This window comes from Eschscholzia californica, unplaced genomic scaffold (genome assembly GCF_041429995.1).
Source record: "Eschscholzia californica isolate CP2 unplaced genomic scaffold, dmEscCali1.0.p SCAF_5, whole genome shotgun sequence".
Taxonomy (NCBI): Eukaryota; Viridiplantae; Streptophyta; class Magnoliopsida; order Ranunculales; family Papaveraceae; genus Eschscholzia; species Eschscholzia californica.
This window is the reverse complement of record NW_028238472.1, coordinates 47,669,154-47,690,051: the sequence shown is the minus strand read 5'-3', so window position 1 is coordinate 47,690,051 and position 20,898 is coordinate 47,669,154. Positions and strand designations below refer to the sequence as shown.

General features: G+C 38.7%; 1 protein-coding gene across 1 annotated transcript; it reads left to right on the top strand.

The window, feature by feature from the left end:
- The first annotated feature begins 16,572 nt into the window (after nt 1-16,572).
- Nucleotides 16,573-18,130, top strand: LOC147539933 (putative E3 ubiquitin-protein ligase RHY1A). Its single transcript, XM_086641475.1, has 3 exons — nt 16,573-16,973; nt 17,174-17,301; nt 17,598-18,130. The coding sequence occupies exons 1-3, from the start codon at nt 16,812-16,814 to the stop codon at nt 17,908-17,910; spliced, it is 603 nt and encodes a 200-aa protein (XP_086497601.1). The 5' UTR covers nt 16,573-16,811; the 3' UTR covers nt 17,911-18,130.
- The last annotated feature ends 2,768 nt before the right edge of the window (nt 18,131-20,898 follow it).

Genomic DNA, 20,898 nt, shown 5'->3' with positions numbered 1-20,898 from the left:
AATATCGTATTTAAGATGTTGTGGCGGTATATAAGTAGAGATATCTCAAAACAACACTCTAGATACAATGTCGTCTTGAAATATCTATATTTGTCCAACATTTTCAAAATTGAACTAATAGAAATCGAGTTTTCACATATTTTTTAAGACAACGACTTTGGAGAATAAAGAAAATTCTTTGGGGAATAAAGTATTAGTCAATAAAAATTGATTTAGAGGTTATATTCTTCTTTTAATCCAAAATTTGACTTGATCAAACATTGTCTCCTAATCTTCATCTTCACTCTCTTGTCCTTTCTCATCTCCTTTCTCTTTTCGCTTTCTCTCTCTCTCTGTCTCTCTCTATCTCTCTCGCTCTCTCTCTCACTGTCTCTCTCTCACTATCTCTTTCACTCTCATTGACCATCTCTTTGTCGTTCCCACTCTAGATCTCTCTCTTTCTCTTTCATTGTAGATCACTCTTATCTCTTTCCTTGTAAACATATCTCTCTGTAGATTAGTTTTTTTTTCCTCCCGCAATCTTCGCCTCTCTTTCTCGCAACCTCTATCTCGCCCCCTCTCTCTATTGCAGTATGTATAAATAACTCTGTGGAGATCACAGAGTTCGTAGCAAAGAAACGTTTTGTAATCAGTCAAAGGATTTCACCAAAAACCCTCCTCGAGGTCTGGTTCTGGCGAAGGGAACCGTGTATGTGTGTGTGCGAGAGAGAGAAAAACAACAACGAGAGATAGATCAAGAAACAATGGAAGATTGAGAGAGCAACAATGAGAGACCGAGAGACATAGATAGGGAGAGCAATGGAGAGGGATAGTGGGAGAGAGAGAGAGAGAGAGAGACCGGAAGAGACCGAGAGAGAGTGTATTAGTGAGGGAAGACAAGAGAGGAGAGGGAAGAGAATGCAATGGTAGCCAAAATGGTGGTAATGGGAAGTTGTGGTGGTGTTGGTGATAAAGCAGATGAAGATTAGGGGGCAATGTTTGATCAAGTTAATTTTTTAGTTAAAAAATAATATTTCCCCGAGAATTTAAAAAAAAATATGGATTCCTTAGAAAATTTATTCCCCAAAGATTATTCTTTATGCCCAAAGCCGTGGCCTTTTTTAAAGGTCGCGACTTTGAAAATAAAACGTGACAATAGGAAACTACACCAAACTGTTTCATGAAATTTTTCGTAAAAGCTGTGATTTAATTCATCCAATTGGTGTTTTACCTCAATTTTGACCTCTTAGATTTGAAAGAAAACGTAAAAATAGGAAACTGCAGCAAACTGTCAAAAGCTTTTCAAAAGTGATTTTTTTCATGCAATATGTTTTATATGTCCCAAAATCCCATTTCATATAATTTATTTGGTGGTTTACCTCATTTTTGACCTCTCTGATTGGAACCAAAAGATCAACGATAGGAAATTTCCCTAAACTGTGCCACTAATTTTTTTTTGGAGAACTTATGAGTTTTTTCATCCTATATGCTTCATATATAGCCTAAAACCCATTATATATAATTTGTTTGGTGTTTTACCTCAATTTTGACCCATCGGATTGGAAACAAACTTTAACAATTAGAAACAAACGTTAATAATGGGAAATTGCACCAAACTGTGTCACAAACTTTTTCGTATAAGTTGTTATTTTTTCATTCAGTATGGATCATATTTCCTAAAATTCTATTTCGTATAACTTATTTGATGTTTTGCCTCATTTTGACTATGTAGATTGGAAACAAAATTTATGATAACTTTTTTTATTTATGTAAGTAGAAAAGTTAGTTTGGTAAAGCAAAACTTTATGACTTCGCTTAAGTTAAATTTGACTTCCTTTCAAAGTTAAATTTTTTTGCTTTTGACTTCAAAGTTAAGTTACTTAACTTCAATGTATAAACGAATATTAGTGAACTAATTTTTTGTTGTTTACCTCTGTTCCAGCAGTAAAACTCTCACCACAACCATACCTCAACCACCACGCAACCGCATCACTACCACCACACTTCCATCACCACCACCGTCGCACCTCCACACGTCCACCGTCATACTTCTGTATTTCCATACCCCCTCCCCAACATATTTCCACTCCGCCACCACCAACATACTTCCTCTGCTAGCACCATACTCCCATTACCACCACCACCACCACCACTGTATGAACACCATCACCGCTATATTTTCACCTTCACTACCACCACCACACCTCAACCACCACCGTTGTATCTCCATCTCCATCACCACCACAACCACATCTCACAATTTCTCTGGAAGTCCAAATCACTACTGCTTCTATCATTATGACCACGACATCCCCCACAACTACCACCACCAACATTACCACAATAGTTATCATGAAATCATAAGAGTTAACTTAAAAGTTAAAACCAATGGCCTTCTTTTCTATGAACACCCACCACTGAATGATGAACTTTGCCAGTCTTTGCCTCCGACCCTATCCAATGAAAAGAAAAATTAAAAATAGAATAATAAACTAGGTCTCCAAACTAATTTTTAATTTTTTTTATTCATAAGTAACAATTTTGTCAAACAAATTATCCAGTAAGCACTATAGAGTCCACTGAGATGTTCCATCGAACACTATTAATCTGATCAGGAAGAACGTCCTATCGATACTGTAGAGTTCACTGAGACGTTCCACCAAGTAAGTAAATTGCATACAAACCAACCAACCAATTTCCCATAAACTCCATTTTACATTCCAGCATCTCCCTAAGCGGACAAACCTTATAACAAACTCAATAATATGAATCTATAATTCAAACTATCCATTCATGTGAAATATGACAAAGTTCGGGTAACCGTCTATATTCCAACCCATTCTAAAACTAGTCCAAATAAGAAATTCTAGCAACAAAATAATTTGAGAGCACCTAGTCTATATATGAACACTCTTGTATAATAAGTGGTGGCGATATTGTTGGTGGTGGCGGTGCATTAAAAGTATGTTTATGGTGGCGGTGGTGGATGTATGATGGTGGTGGTGGTGGTGGAGGTATCATGGTGGCACTGGTGGTGATGGTGCTGGAGGTATGACGATGGTGGTATTTGAAGTATGGGGATGGTGGCGGTGGTTGAGGTATGACAATCTTTGGCAAAGTGTCTGGCTTGCCACAAGTGAAACATTGGTCTGAAATTTTCTTATTTATAGGCCTGCCTACTTACTTTGCCAAACGATTTCTTCATTTTGCCAAACCTTGAATTTCACTTCATCCTGGAATCGAATATGGGACCTCCAGAATTCTAGAGTTTATGTCAGCACTATTCACCACTTGACTAATCAAATGTCTATTTTCTTATTTATAGTTATGGCTACTTATTTTGCCAAACGATTTCTTCATTTTGCCAAACCATGAATTTCACGTCATCATGAAATCGAATATGAATTTTAGAGTTTATGTCAGCGCTATTCACCACTTGACTAACCAAATGTCGACCGGCCACCACAATGTTATCAATAAATAATTTAAAGAACAATGAAAAAACATTCACTTACCCACTGTACAAATTACATATCATAAACACAAAGAGAAAACATTTTCTCAAATCTTACAATATAATACAAATCGATTGCTAAAAGGGGGAAAAATATAATATATATTCCCCCTAAATACACACACTACTAGCTAACAAAATATTTTGAACCTTTTGCTCATCCTCTCTTGTTTTAATAATAGACTGGTGAAAATCAATGTCCAACGTGAGCAAATCGAAACCCTAATTAACTATAGGCAGCAATATCTCTTGGACCCAAAATAGAAGAAGAAACTCGTTGTTTTCGGGGTGATTGAACCTGAGGGGAAAGTGGTAATCTAGCAGAGAAATTCCTAGAAGGAAATTCATTAGCTAAAGTTTCATCAGATCCTTCATCAAAATTAAGAGCATAACTCAATGGATCATACCTAAAATCAGCAGAATGTCTACGTCCTTTACCAATCTTATAAAATAGATTTTTACATTTCTCTTTGAATTCAGGAAATTCGTGATGATTATGATTTTGTTGATAAACTCTTGATTTGATCCATGAAGTTGGAGATCTAATCAAACTTGGTGATTTTAGGTCATCTGATTTTGGTGATGATGATGATTGGAGGATTTCGTGATGATGATTGTTGTTATTACCGAAACAACAAGAGAGGCAAAGACTAGGTCGTCGTTTGTGTCTGTTTGGAGATGAAATAAATTGGTCGTCTGCCATCATTATTAGGGTTTTTTTTTTCTCTAGAGAGAGAGAGAGAGAGAAGATTTTAGAGGTGGAGGCGAAGATCGGGAGGTGTGAATTTATATGTGAATTTTAGAGGTGGTGGTGTATATAAATGTGAGGAGACGGATAAGAGAGCGGCTAAACCACAAAAATGGCAGAAGGATAAACCGTGGGACGTTGCATGTGATATGAGTGGATTTTCAAGTTATTATTAAATTTTTTTTTTGTTGAAGTAGCTAAATAAGATAGAAAAATTCTAGTATTAAAAAAAGATCAAATAATGGTGTGATTACAAAAAAAAAATGAGATAGGAGAGATGATTCCATTGTCTATGTCCTGGGCAATTTCTAGACCACTTAGATAACATATTAGCTTGGTTACATAGGTAAATTAAGGGGGATTTGGCATTACTCATTGAAAGATTCATTACTAATGTTCAATTAGGGATACTTCTTTTTTATTTCGAAAGTAGTGAATTTCTTTTTGTACTTAAAAGTACGACAAACCCTCATCGTCGGAGTATATTTTCTTATTTTTTCTCTCGTGTCATTACCGCCGACATAACACTCTAACCTTGATATCTTCGTGAGTTCCTATTTCATTTTGAAGTTCAATTAATAATTTCTACAAACATTTTGATTTTTTTTATCTAGGTCATCATTTCAATTTGAATTTGCATTCTTCGAATGTAAACTAGTTATAGTGAATAGAAAGAACAACCAAGATCAAGAGGTCTTCTTTGAAATTGGTCACACTCGAAAACATCAGTTTTAACTCAAAACAAAGAACAATTGAGAAGTTAATTTTTGTTTTTTTAATAGAATTACGATTTTTATTTGTCGAAGTGTTATGGTTTATTAATTTTAAGTGCTTGATAAATGTTGTTGGTAAAGTAGAAAAAAAGGATGTGAGAGAAAAAAATACAGGTATGAGAAATGAAGATTCGTCTGCAAGACATCAGCGATGATAGCATATCAACGAATGGATACGAGAGATCAAAGAAAAATAGAAAAAACAATAAGGATATGCTATTTTCGTACTTTTAAGTTCAAAAAATGGGGTTTCGCTAATTTTCAATTATAAAAGGGCATCCCTAATTAGACATTAGTGGTGAGAGGCTGATGCTAAATTCCCCCGCAAATTTAATATTGTGAAAGCACTTCCGTTTGCCTAAAGTACGATATTAAGGCTATTTCCGTACTTTTAGTATTGTTAAATTCCATTTGCCTTTTATTTGACTTTCACTTTTATATTGATATTAGGACAACACTTCCGTTTTTTTTTGGAATAACTAATATAGACCCCCACTTTTTTTGTTGTTGAAATATATACACCCCCACTTAAATGAAAAATGTTAAATCTCAGTTAAGTGTCAATTGTGCGATCTGTTCATGTGAATCAGGACGATAATACCCGTATTTGCATTTTAATTTCCGACTTGGTACCATCTTCTTCTTTACATTAACAAGTGAAGATGAAGATGGTGTCGGTGGTTGTGTTGGTCAGAAAAGATGATGGTGGTGGTGGTCGGTGAAGGGAGAGTAGTCGAGGTCGACGAAGCTGATTAACGGCGATTGGCGAAGAAGGAAAAATAGGTCTTGGTTGGAAATAAAAAATTTAAATCAGGGTATAGTTGTCATGATTCACGTGTGCAATTCGCACATTTGACACTTAACTAGGATTTAACATCTTCTGTACAAGTAGGAGTATATATCAGCTGTTTCAAGAAACGAGACTGTAGTCTTAATATCGATATAAAAGTGGGGTCATTATCAAAATCTCCCTTTGCTTTATTAATAAAGTTCTCATTATAGCTGGCCTAATTCTTTTTGGTTTATTGGGAAATAGATTAAATCTTCCTCATTATTTGAGAATGGCTGTTCAAACTTCAAACCACCCAAACTTGTATGCTAAATAATACAGCAGCATCTTGCAACTGCATTTCATGTGCAAAGTATAGAATATAGATAAGATGAGGAGGATCTTTTATCAGTCTCAAATATATAGAGATTGGCCATATGACTAGAATTCAACATTCGCCACCAGTTTCGAGAATTAAAAGAATCTTAAAGATACAAAACTTTGAGGGAATTTTTATTTTGTTTCTTCCCATTCCCACCACCATTCTTTTTCTACTCCGGTAATGATCGTCCGAAAAATTAACAGCAACCTCGAGTTTTTCTTTTTCTGAATCTTTGCCTCTTTTCCTCCGTCCACTACCTTCAACCATGGGCGGAGCTACATGGAGACTAACCCTGGCTGCAGGTTAGTTTCCGAATATCTATATTAGAACGTATTGTTTGTTAAAGAAACAGTAGAGGGAGTCCCATTATTTTTTCCCTATTTTTCTTTTCTTTTTACCTTGGCTAGCCAGACCTAGGTTAGGCTCCTGGCTCCGCCCTTGCCTTTAACCACCCTCAACACCATTTTTTCCATTTCTCTTTCCCCTCTCCCTCTTAAATATAGAAAAACTTCTGGATTTTATGAACCAAATATATTTAGGGTTATTTCCCTAATGGCCCCCTACTTTGTGACCAGCTTCCCGCCTGACCCCCTACTTTACGAGAAATACCCATATGGCCCCCTTCCGTTATAACACCGTCACTCTCTCTCCTCCATCATGTTTTCTCTCTCTGCCAACTCACGCCACATCATCACCTTCTCCGGCATAGGTCGCCGGCCGGCCAAATTTCCGGCCGGCGACCTTCAAACTAAAGATTTTTTTTTTTTTTCTCTCTTCCTCTCTCTCTCTCTAAAATTACTCCGGCGAAGGGAGACCTTCGCCGGAGTGGTCTGTTCTTGAAGAACAGACCGAGATCTGTTCGTGAAGAATAGATCTCGGTCTGTTCTTCAAGGAACAGACCAGATCTGTTCAGTGAAGAACAGATCTCGGTCTGTTCAGTGAAGAACAGACCACTCCGGCGAAGGTCTCCCTTCGCAGGAGTAATTTTAGAGAGAGAGAGAGGAAGAGAGAAAAAAAAAGATTTTTTTTTTTTAGTTTGAAGGTCGCCGGCCGGAAATTTGGCCGGCCGGCGACCTCTGCCGGAGAAGGTGATGAGGTGGCGTAACAAATGATGTGGCGTGAGTTGGCAGAGAGAGAAAACATGATGGAGGAGAGAGAGTGACGGTGTTATAACGGAAGGGGCTATATGGGTATTTCTCGTAAAGTAGGGGGCCAGGCGGGAAGCTGGTCACAAAATAGGGGGCCATTAGGGAAATAACCCATATATTTATGAATCCCTTTATGCAGTATTAGGTTTCATAATCTTAAACAACTTCTAAAGAAACGGAATTGGAGAACCTTATAAAACAGACTACCAAAGAAAAAAAAAAATAATCATAAAAGGTCATTTTGAGGGTATATTTGATGGAATCTGAGCCTCAATTCGCGCTATTTTGAGTTCTTACCACCTATAATTAATCTTGAGCAGAATGTCGTTTTACACCAATGGTTTGAATTTCGCACAACTTCAACCTCGACAACTTCGATTTTGGCAGTTTTAACCTCTTTCCTTCATTTTTGACTACATCTTTGTTTTATCTATTTATCAAAGAAAGTCTTTACATTAAACTTTTTTGCTATGAAATTTTCAAGGTTTTAACAGACTGGAATGTCAATACCTAGAAATCTTTGTTTCTCAAATTCTCTTCTCTATCTAGTATTTTTTAGATAAACTTTTTTGCTATGAATTTCAAGGTTTTGACAGACTGGAATGTCAATACCTAGAAATCTTCGTTTATGTTTGTTTCTCAAATTCTCTTCTCTATCTAGTATTTTTTAGATAATTTCATTTGCCCTGACTACGCCACTAAAATGCGCCCCCGCCCTAAAGATGACCAACTTCCATTTTGCTAATTATTTTTTTCCAACCGTCAATTTTAACCGTTGACTTCTTTTGGTATTTTGTACCTCTCTCTTCAAACCTCTTTTCCTCCATATCCTTTGTCATTTTTTGTCTTTCATATCGTCAGTCGTCAGTCGTCAGCCGGTTTCCATCGTATTACCATCATTAAAAGAAAATTATTCCTCTTTTTTTTCTCCTTCTCCCATCCTTCCACTAGGCAATATCATCTATCCTTCTCCATTTCTTCATCACTATCTCTTCTCCTCTTTCCCTTCTTATCTCTCTCTGATTTCTCTCGTTCTCCTAATTCACCTCTGATCGCCTTTTATCCTTTTGTTCTTCTGTGAACATATCTCACTCCCAACTCTATATCTCTATTTCTATCTCTCTTTATTGTCATATCTTAACATAGTAGAGAAGCAGGAACTAACTGTCATTTGAGGGTTCCATTGAAACTCTCGACTAAGGGTTATAATGGAACCGCTGATTGAGGGTTTAACACTTAAGTAGAACCCTCAATCGAGGGAGAAACCCTAGTTCGAGGGTCCCATTAATGGAACCTTTGAACTAGGGTTTTTGTGAACATCCAGCTCGAAGGTTCTCTCTCTAGTGTGGAGAGAGAGAGAAAAGAGTTGTTAGAGAGAGAATGCAGTAGAGAAAAAAAGTTGTTAGAGAGAGATAGGATTAAGAGAGAGAGGAAGAGATGTGCTGGTGGAGGTGTAGTGGTTGGTGGGAGATAGTGGTGGCGGTGGGAGGAAGGAGAAGAAGAAAAAAGTTTTTTTTAATGATGGTCGTCAGCCGGTGACATATCGACGACCACAGAACAAAAGAACGAGTTATTTGTGACGCATTTTTGCGACGGATAATAAAAGCCCGTTGCAAATATCCATGATATTCCGACGACTGGAAGCGAAACCGTCAGAAATATGCCTTTTTCCGACGAGTTATTCTGTTTCCGTCGAAAGTGGTAGGTAAACGACGACGTCTTACTTAAAAACCGACGTAAATTTGTACGTTACTATTTGCGAAATTTCCTTTCTTCCAACGGCTCTCGATATTCTCGAAAAAAGTTTCTATTATGACGGAGGGTAAGGTTTTTCCATTATAATAGGAAATGATTTCCTGGCGCCAATATTTTCTTGTATTTTCGACGGTTTCTGTCCGTCATAAATGAGCTTCGTTTTTGTAGTGCCAACAAAAAGAAAGTGACAAAGGATAGGGAGGGAAAGAGGCTTGAAGAGAGGAATCGAATAGGAAAAGAGAATGCAACCGTTAAAGTTGAGTAATAGAAAGAAAAAAATCAAAAGGTGGTCACAATGGAAGCTGATCATCTTTAGGAGGCCATTTTGACGAGTTGGTTAGCTTTATGAAGTCAAAACAGGAATTGTCCCATATTTTCATTCAATGCATATTCTTGGTTGTCCCTCTGACATCTTTCTTTCTAAATTAACTCTGTTTCTTTGTTCTCTCTACCTTTTTTTCTTTCTTTGTACTTTTCTCTTACTCTACTTTTATCTTCAAACCTGTTTTTTTCTTCAGATGATTTGAGGGTACACATGTGATGATTTCTTCCTTCAGATGATTTAAGCCTTTGAGAGTACACATGTGATGAAAGGATTGGGACTGTGAATATGAGTTTTTGGGTGGATCGCTTTATCCTGGGTCTAGGATGGTTAACATCCGAGTCCTATAACCAGATCCGGTGCAATGTCACGTGCATATTGTTGAGCATGCATATGACGTGACGAGTGCTAGGAGAGCACGCACGAGCATATAGGCCGTAGGGCCGAATACGAGGTCGAAGTAGGGCAAGAGTGCCAGCAAGCTTCCTTAGGCCATGCACGGGGACATCCGTGGCATTCAAGACTTTGTCAAGGATACGAAGGGTCATTTGGACGAGAGTATGCCTGGTTAAAAGGATTGATGTTTCCTTGTGGAAATAGGCAAAACAAGAAGTTTGCACCTTAGGAGGGGGTGGTCTCCCTTCCTCATATGCATCCAGCATATGTCAAGACCTCGTGGATGGGAGCTCGCCCATCTTAGCATGGTATGCACGAAAGTGAGCATCCTCGTGGCGCAACCCATGAGGCCGGCCTAGCGTATGCGAGAGAAGCATATTGCACGGGTTCCCTTGTCATAGGAAATGGCTCGGGACAGTACCTGGAGATAGGTTACTGCGGGTTCCTTTGGAAAGTGTGTTGCATGTTCTCATGCCATGGCGAGGCGTGCGTCGTGCTAGCATATTCCATAAGGAGGATTGAGCTATTCAAGGGGCCAAGCCTTGATGTGCTATGTTGGGCATGAGGTAGCTTATTAGAGATGGATGCTCCTATGCCCAATGTCCGGATGGTAGCCGAGATGTAAGGTGTCGGATGCTTGAGACTAGATGGCAAGATCCGCATATGCGGTTTGGTGTGCTCCGCACATATGTTGGTATCCTTTATAGTGGGCGAGAGTCTATGACTCAAGGAAGCGTTATACGGGACGGCTCGAGCTATGCTCGTAGGTTTGGGACACGTTGGTGTCATGCCGCATTATTGGTTGGGAACCAAGATGACTTGATAGTCGATATGCTCCGAATATGTTCGGGAAGGCTGGCTATGTGTTAGGAGGGAATACATAGCGCCGCACGGCACGTTAGGATTTGATATTCCGCACTATCGACCCGTGTCTTTGAGCATAATATGCCGGGTCGACCTAACGGGGCAAAAAGGCCGTGACAATTGGTATCAGAGCTTGATTGGTCAAGCTTAAGAGTATGGAGCTCTGATCATATATGAGAAATGGATGTCAGAGCCTGAGCTGCAGGATGGAGATGCACGAGTTGAAGATGTATTGCATCCTGATACCCATTTAACAATTGGTATAATAGCCTAGTGGATAGGCAAAAGAGTATATTGCTCTGGTCCTAGTGATAGATGGATTAAGAGCTTGATAGCTTACAAGATGTGTTCCAAGAGCCTAATGATAGTGGCAAATGGATGTGTTTTGGGAGCTTGAGAAGACAAGCACGAAGATATGCCTAAGAACATGTGGTATGTTTGGAAGCATAATTCGGGAGCCTGGATGGCAGGTTCAAGAGATGGTATCTATGCTCGAAGAGTGTGACGAAGAGCTTAGTGATTCTCCCACTATAGTATGAGGTATACTGGAGTGTGTATGAAGAGCTACGTTGAGAGCATGATTCCAAGAGAAGGCTTTCAGAGTGAGATGCATTCAAGATGATATGGTCTCTGAAGCTACGGTGCTAAGAGGGGACCTTGTTAAGGGATGCATGGTGCATAAGGCGACGAGAGTTCCGAGAGAAGGAATAGGCCGTGTGCACGGATGCTACGGTGGTAGCTATACTTGGGTCTATGTTCCTTTGAGCAAGAAGGACATATGCGAGATATGAGATGAAACCGTATTGGCATAAGAAGTCATGTGCAAGCTCAGTGGCAGGAGTTCAGTGTGACTTGGTGCGCAAGAAGGTACCATATATGTTGAGTCCTTTAGAGGTAAGGACAAGTGCAGAGATGGGATGAACCGAGAATGGCACGGTGAGTCGTGTGCGAGCTTAGTGCAGTAATGCTCAGTACGATTTGGTGCGCATTGGGTACATCATATGTTAGAGTCCTTGGAGTGGACAACAGGCTTGGTATGAAGTGTACCAAGATGGCAAGTAGAGTCAGGCTGAGAGCTTGTGGTAAGCTAGTCTGAGTAAGCTTGTTGGATTGGCATCCAAGAGTGGAGCTATGTTGATCCAAGTGATACTTGAGCGTTAGAGCAGGGTATGGCAACAAGGTGTTGAAGGATACTCTCTTATGCTTAAGCCGAAGGTAGCATCGAGTGACTTGTGATGTTGTGAGTTCAAGCTACTTACAGAAGACAGGGGTCAAGAGTAAGATAGATGGACAGAGTACATCGTTGGGCAAGTCGGTGCTAGATCAAGTTGTGCTTATGTGGTATGGTGCACGATAGAGTTCGGCACGGTGTATGAGCGCATTTGAGTTCCAAAGAGAATGGACTCACTTGAGATGAGACATGGATATGTTAGCACGTTTGTGTGTGGTATGTCGCATGAGTGCTATAAGCCGAAACCAACATTGAAGCTTATGAACATATTGGTGTGAAGTCTAGATGACAGATTCACGAGACCAAGTGAAGTACTGATGGTAGTTGGAACCGAGTTCAAGCCGTCAAGTAATATGAGGGTCGTTGTATCTGAAGTAGATCGGCCCATGTTTGAGTTATGCATTGGAGGTAAGTTGGAACCGAGTTCAAGCCTACAGTGTGCAATGAGTACGTGGTGACTGAGAAGAGATCAGCTCACGTTATGGGATTTCAGGATGGTGTGTCGTGGTGACATTAAGCATCGTCCAATTCTGGTGATAGTTGGGACTAAGTTCATATCGTCAGATACATATGAAGACGTCGAGTTTGCAGTTGAGTGTAAGCCGTATGGTGCTGCATAAGATGTGTTGGAACTTATGCGGTGGTACGTTCGGATGTGTTCAAGAGGGACACGAGCCTACCAAGATGCTCGGGTTAAGGAGCATCGCCAAAGATTAAATGGCAAGTGTGTGTCTGGATGTAGTCAAGTGGACGTTCCCAAGAGTATGCCAGTGGTGGATGGTTTGGTACCATGTAGTTCTCGCGGAGAGAAGCTACCGTGCTCGTTTCAGTGGACATCGAAGACAACACAACAATTTCCCGAGGAAGGGATGGCATGGAGGATGCCGAGCGCATGTGGCGCAAGCGCGGAGGCGCACAAGCAGAGGCTTGTTTGAGTTGCACAGAGGTGCAGGTGCAGAGGCACTATCGAGGCAAGGGTCGTCAAGAGAAAGGGCGACATTGCGATGAGTTCAAGTGGTATACACTCAAGGGTAAAAGTAGTGGATACTTAGGTACTAGAGTGCACTTGATGTTTGAGGACAGAGGTTGAAACGAGGGTCTCAATGAACAAGTAAACCAAGGAGTCAGAACGTGGAGTACATGGGTACGTTGGGTCTGATCCAGAGGTGAGTGACATTGAAGACGAGTTGCTTCGCGATGGTAACATTGCGAGCACATGGCAAGACGCAGTGGCGTCGAGATGCTAACTCGGGTGAAGGCAACGGTTGCTGAGGTACCGGGGTGATGAGTTGTGTCGTAGTTTACTGCGATACGCATGGCAAGATTGGTCACAAAAGCAGAGATGGAAGGTGACAATCGAGATGCCAACTCGAGGTGAAGCCGAGGAGGTGAGGTACCTGAGTTCGAGGAGCGGCGGAGGCTGCAACGGAGAGGCGAACCAGAGGGGGAGCCGACATTTGAGGCCAGAGGGCAACATTGAGCATGGATGAATGGTAGAGAAGACCATTATCCTAACGCATCGGAGGATGCATTGCAGTGAATTGAGTTAACCCGGAGGGGGAACCTGCGCGACGAGACTGCGTAGTTGAGTTCGCACGGAGGTGCGGTCTGCCGAAGGCATGAAGGTGCAGTGGTAGCATCGGAGTGGAGGCAGAAGATTGAAGTACTCCAAACTTAGTCGACGAGGACGTCGACATTACAAGTGGGGGAGTATGTCACGTGCATATTGTTGAGCATGCATATGACGTGACGAGTGCTAGGAGAGCACGCACGAGCATATAGGCCGTAGGGCCGAATACGAGGTCGAAGTAGGGCAAGAGTGCCAGCAAGCTTCCTTAGGCCATGCACGGGGACATCCGTGACATTCAAAACTTTGTCAAGGATACGAAGGGTCATTTGGACGAGAGTATGCCTGGTTAAAAGGATTGATGTTTCCTTGTGGAAATAGGCAAAACAAGAAGTTTGCACCTTAGGAGGGGGTGGTCTCCCTTCCTCATATGCATCCAGCATATGTCAAGACCTCGTGGATGGGAGCTCCCCATCTTAGCATGGTATGCACGAAAGTGAGCATCCTCGTGGCGCAACCCATGAGGCCGGCCTAGCGTATGTGAGAGAAGCATATTGCACGGGTTCCCTTGTCATAGGAAATGGCTCGGACAGTACCTGGAGATAGGTTACTGCGGGTTCATTTGGAAAGTGTGTTGCATGTTCTCATGCCATGGCGAGGCGTGCGTCGTGCTAGCATATTCCATAAGGAGGATTGAGCTATTCAAGGGGCCAAGCCTTGATGTGCTATGTTGGGCATGAGGTAGCTTATTAGAAATGGATGCTCCTATGCCCAATGTGCGGATGGTAGCCGAGATGTAAGGTGCCGGATGCTTGAGACTAGATGGCAAGATCCGCATATGCGGCTTGGTGTGCTCCGCACGTATGTTGGTATCCTTTATAGTGGGCGAGAGTCTATGACTCAAGGAAGCGTTATACGGGACGGCTCGAGCTATGCTCGTAGGTTTGGGACACGTTGGTGTCATGCCGCATTATTGGTTGGGAACCAAGATGACTTGATAGTCGAGATGCCGCATTATGCAGGCATTCGGAATTTGGTTGTCCAAGTGGTTGATACTGTTGACATAGATTTCAAAATCCTCGAGGGTCAGGTACTCAGGTTCGATTTCCAGAGGAGCTAGAACTGATGGTTATTGAATTTAGATAATTAAAATTATAAGTAATAGTAAGTTTGTCGGGCCTTAGGCTCTATGTTGTTGGGTTTTAAACCACTCTAATTATTCGTTTAATTAGACGGTTATCGTGATGTATCAATGTCCTGTAATATAACTAACGGAGATTGTAGTCGATTTTTCAAAAAAAAAAACATCATTGCCCCCGGGCCACATCATTTGGAATCCGATTCAATGAGGTCAAGAAACGAGGTCCCCTACCACTTCTCTTTTCATGATAGAAACCCGACCATTTCTGGCTTGCTGTAAAGGAGTAAGGAAAATGATAGGCTTATCTGATAATTAACCCTTTGTCTGGCAGTTGTAATGAATATAGCATTTTAAACTTTATTTTCAAAGTTCTAAGTTTGCCTTAAACTTTCTACACCCACCACTGAAATATTATCACCGGATCACTTTAGTAGTTTGCCACTACAACTGACAATCAATTTGTCGGGCTTTAGGCCACTTTCATATTGTCGGACTTTAAGCTTCTTTCGTTATAGTTTAAATTAGGCGGTTATCGTGCTCATCACATCTTCAAGATGTATCAATGTCTTGTAACAACTAACGTAGATCATAGTGGATTTCTAAAAAAAAAAAAATACTGACAATTAATTGCCCGGTTGATATGTCCATACAATATTAGATGCCACGCCTAATCAGTTCATGTTAAAAATATTTTTCATTGTCACATCTTCTTTCGTATAAAAGATGAAAAATATTAGTGGACCTAAATGTCTTTTCGGACCACTACTTAGGTGATCCGGGGATTACGATCTACGTACGTCGTGATATTTGGCATTTGATACGTCTATTGACGTGATAAGCTCGATAACTGTCCACTCAAACATTTAACAACACCGGACTTATAGCCCAACAAAGACAACGGCATGAACCCCAACAACTTTATTAATACCTACATAATCCGAATTCAAATAACCAAAGATTCCACATTCTCTCGGATTCGAACCTGGGACCTCCAAAGATTTCTAGAGTTTATGTCAACACCTTGGAACCACTTGGGCTACCAACTGTTGACAAGTCAATTTCATCTTGGTATAAGGAAAAAAACGGTAAAAGAAGTACTGATTATACTAACAACAAAGTGCGCACAATAGGCCATTAAATTTTTTTTATGTGTTATATTGCCCCTTATGCTCTTTTCATCTTTTCTTGACAAGAAAATCTATGGATAAAACTAAATTAAGTGCAACAAATTTATTCTAAAATGTAATTACCAAATTAACTTTAGGAATTCAATAATTTAGAACTTATAAATTGATTCACAAGGAAGTCCACCACCTAAAGTAGAAACAGATTAAATGGATTTTAGGTCTTTTAGGATGGTCTTCAACGACACACACATATATATATATATATATATATGACTTTTAGGGCTCAAATCAGACCGTTATAGTGCTCATTTAATTCATGAATCTTAATCTATCTTTGTATTATCTCTTAATGATGTATCAAGGCTTTGCAATGACGACTTTTGTAGTAAAAAAAAAACAATAAGGAAAATGAGGAAACCAAAATCCATAACGGCTTACAAGATAAAAGGAATAAAGTTTGTGTGTCATGTAATCACCTGTCTCACCCATCTAAACACCCATCTTTACTTCATTACTTATTCAATTCGTATGTTATTTTGATTATAATAATAAATGATGAAAAAAAGAATAGAACTGAATCGTAAATGTCTGAAAGATCTATGAATATGAATTAAAAATTTATTCATGTAATGTCAGCCCAACAAAACAAGCCCTCGTAGTGATTATTAATAAAACCATTATTAATTTGAACCACGGTAAATTATCTGTCAATTGTTATACTTTATTTTTCTGATTACCAAATAATCGTGGTAATTAAGAGAATGAAAAATAAAAATGAAGTATACATGAAACTGTTATAGAAAAAGTTTGTCTTTCTTCTTCAATCATCAATGGTGTGGCCCCCTCTTTTGTCTAATATATCTAGTTCCCATAAATATCAGATCCCCTTTTCTTCTCTTCATAATTCTTCTTCTTTTTATACATTCTTATTCTTGTATTTGTAAAACAATCTCTAAATTCTCTAACATTTCTTTTCATAATTATTTACTTAATGTTAGACACAAGTTTCATAGAGGGAGACATGGAACTACTACTAGTTATGAAAATATTATAAATTTAGTTTATTGTGGTTTAGATTTTATACTTAAAATCACCATGGCTGGAATGCTACCCGGAGTTGAATGTGCTCGAAGAAGAAGAATTCATCAAGGAGGATGGAATAGTACTCATGATTTGCAAGGGATAGGAACAAGGCGTTCGTCTTTCTGCTTATACACAAGTAGCAACGAAAGTCATTTCACTTCACACTCTTCTTTGGTAATATATACTACTAATTAACATTGATTTATTTATTCTATTTCTTTACTCGGAGATCAGAGTTTAAATCTTACTGTTAAAAAAAAAATATTGGTTGATATAGTTTTTAATTAAACATTCATTTTTTTTTCGTTCTCTTGAATTTCATTAGATTTCGATAGATTTGTGTTTAAATTACGTATATAAATCAAAACTTGCAGAGGAACTCATCAAATAATCAGATTATTGGGCAAGATGAAAAGCTTGGAGGTGTTGTTAGAGAAGCAAAGGGGAGATTAGATGAGAAATTGAGGAATAGCCTAAGAAAATCAGATGTTCATACCAAGAGGTAAAAAAAGTTTTTTATTTGTTTTGTTCTTTTAAAATAGAAGTTATTAGTAAGGAGAAAGCTTTTTGGTATTGTTTGAGTATTCTCTAAATCATTTCATTCTAGCTAATTTTGGGTGATTTGAAGAAAGATCTATAGATTGATAAACTCTAAAGCTTTGATCTCCACTCACTACATGACTTTTCTTTCGTCGCTTTCATGCACATTTTAGTAAAATAGTCAGGTCCTTTGCTAATATGCGTCAGATATGTGTAGCTTAACTTGGGTATTTTTCTATCTGTCTTCTTGGACTGCAGGAGTAATATTAAAGAGAGGAAGAAAATTGATGAGAGTGGTGGGGTTGTAAGCTCTGTGGTCGATGAAGAACTTCGAAAAGAGGTGTTTGGGTTGAAGAGTAGTAGTAGAAATAGTTCATCAAAAAGATTTATTAGTTGGCCAAAGTTGATATGGAAATCTTCAAACCAAGAAGAGTGTGCCATATGCTTAGAGAAGTTCCAGTCCGGGCAGGAGTTAGTTCATCTTCGTTGTGAACATCGATTCCATTGGCGGTGTTTGGTTCCATGGCTTGAGGCTAATGCTCATTGCCCTTATTGTAGGTTAGAGATTTAAGTTCTTTAGCACCTTTTAGTTAATATTCCTTACAAATTTTGCTTACTAGTTAATGCATTTCTCATGTGTTGTTACTTTATGTGAACTACTTCGTCTCGACCTTGGGTTGTCTCTGGTTTTACTAAGTTCGGAATCTTAAAATTGTGTACTACATATAGTCAATGCCTATAAGAAAAAGGTGTCTTGGATTGTTTGAAGTAATGGATTGAATTTCTATAAACTTCATATGCTCAATGGTAGGTTTAGGGTGGAAAGCTCAATGGAATTCTATAAATATCTCCTTTTAAGTTTTTCCATATCTCTTACTAATGGCAAAAGATTAATGGATTAAGGATGAGAGAAGATAAAGAGCCCAAATTATTTTAGAGAATTAAAGGAAGAATTGAAGAAAATGAATCAAGTGATTGTTGTGGCATTGAAAATCATTGTCAAATGTTAAATCTTGTCTAAGAGGCCCTACTTCACACAAAATAATTCATTTTAAATCATATAGGTAGTGGGAGTATGGGACCAACTGCTTTATTTGTCAACAACTAAAATGATGTCATGTACTAACAATTATAATTAGGGTGGTTCTTTCGAAACACATGTTATCGTTGCATGAATACAAAAGTTTGAGTAAAAAAAATCAGTTTAGTCTCAATTACTAAAAGATATATGTTGACCTCCTCTTTTACATCTTGACCGCTACCATTTAGTCTATATATGCCTCTCACTCTTTCTTTCCTTATTTTTCTTTTCCTCCTCATTTCTATCTCTTTCACCGTTCCGACAAAGTTCTCTTGGTCGGAAGCCCGAAACTATATGTAGGGAGAAAGGGAGGAAGGGAGGAAGAGATGATGGTGGAGATGAAGAAGAGGGTGTGCCTTTACAATGTTTTGCCCCTTACAACATTTTCTCACCAATTCTTATGTTCCACCAAATATGTATTCTTAGCCTATTGATAGTGAATACACTAGAGTGTAATCTAGGTCTATGAAGACTAAAGCTGAAAGGTAGAAGGAGGTGTTACTCGAGTGTCAAAATATAAGTATAAGAATACTTACCTTGGTGGTGCCTTTAGCAAGAATAAGAATAACAACCATAACTAACAAATGTCTTAACTAACTTTGTTAGTTATGGTTGTTATAACAGAATCGGTTATCTTTCTCTCTCATCTAACTTAATTGTAAAAGCTTTATAAGCTCAATGAGTTGGATATCATTTGTAGTTTTTGATTTCAAAAATTAATGAAATATATCTTCTCTCTAGTTTCTATCATGGTATCAGAGCCTTGTGATTTTTTTTTCTCCCAATCTTCACCGAAAATCACTCTCTCTCACTAGAAATTACCTTCATCTTCATTAATCTCTAATGGCTTCTCATTCTTCACACTCAGTTTCTTCTCCAAACTTTTCTCAACCAAATTCTTCTATTTCTAACATAGCGAGTTTTGTTTCTGAGAAACTTGATGGATCTAATTCCCTGATTTGGAAGGATCAGTTTGAAGCTATTTTAATTAGTACTGATCTATATGGATTTGTCGATGGTTCTGTTGTGATTCCAGTCAAATCAATCATCGAAAACAATATTGAAGTTCCTAATCCTCTTTATCTTCAATGAAGGAAGACTGATAATTTTGTTAAATCATGTATGAAGGTAAAATTTACACATTCGATTTCTTCTGATGTTCTTGGTCTTCAGACTTCAAGAGAAATATGGAGGTTCCTTGAACTTAATTATGTTGAAGAATATGAGGCTAAGATTGCTTCTCTTCGTGAGCAAATTCAGAACATCAAAAGAGGTGAGTCGTCTGCTACTGATTATCTTCGAAAGATCAAAGTTCTTTCTGATTCCTTAGTTGCTGTTAGTGAAAGACTATCTGATAAAGAGTTGAGTCGCATAGTTCTAAAAGGTCTAGGTAAAGAATATCGACATTTTGTTATTGCTATTCATAATCGAGAAACAGCTATATCATTTGTTGAATTAAGAACTCGTACAATCCATCATGAGCAATGGATGAAAACTCAACTTCAAGAAGATGAGAGTTCAACTTATTATGTGAAGAATCTTCCTCCTAAATCTGGTTTTTAGGTCGTTTAATCCAAATCGATCTTCTCAATCTTTTCAATCATACAAAAATTCTCCTCAAATTGATCAAGGTCGATCATCTTCTCAATTCTATAAAGGTTCTTCTCAATTCTATTCCATGTGGAATCTGTAAGAGATGGGGTCACTTGGCATCTAAGTGTCGATATAGATATGCTCCTGATGATTCTCTCAAGAATCCACAAAGTAAAAATGAAAATAATCCACCACACAAGAGATTTCCTCAACAGTTTAAGCCTAACAAAGGTAATTTTGCTGGGATTCATATCTATGAAAGCACAGAAGAATGTAAAAATGATAAAATGGAAAATGGTTCTCCCACTGAGGAGGAATTGTATGAGTCTAATTTTGACTACAATTCAGAAGATTTTGCTTTTGAAGAAGCAAATATGGTAGTAATTTTACCATCAAAAGACATATCCTCAAATGAGGCTCATAATACTATAACTGAGAAGGTCTGACTTTTTTTTTTATGGAAATAGGCTATTGCCTAGATTTATTAATTTTATTAACTTTGAAATTGAAGACAGCAGTTGGCTTTATCAATAGCCAACTGACTTACAATACATGGAGGAGTATTCATTGTCTCCTTCATTACTTCTTCATTAGAGTTAAAAGTTGATTGCGCTAACAAGTGCGCGACTTGGTTTGCTTGACGGGTACAATAAGAAAAAGAACAATTCGTTAGCTTCGCTTTTTCATTCTTAATTTCCATGACTAGAGCTCGAATCTTCCAAGGCATTTCATCATCAATTGAGCTACAAGCGTTTACAACTACTAACGCATCACCTTCCACGGTACATCCATACTGATTAAGGTCAGTGGCTAACCTTATAGCTAATCGAGCTGCTCTAGCTTCAGCCTCCATAGCCGAAAGAGCTCTAGTTGACTGGGTTAGAG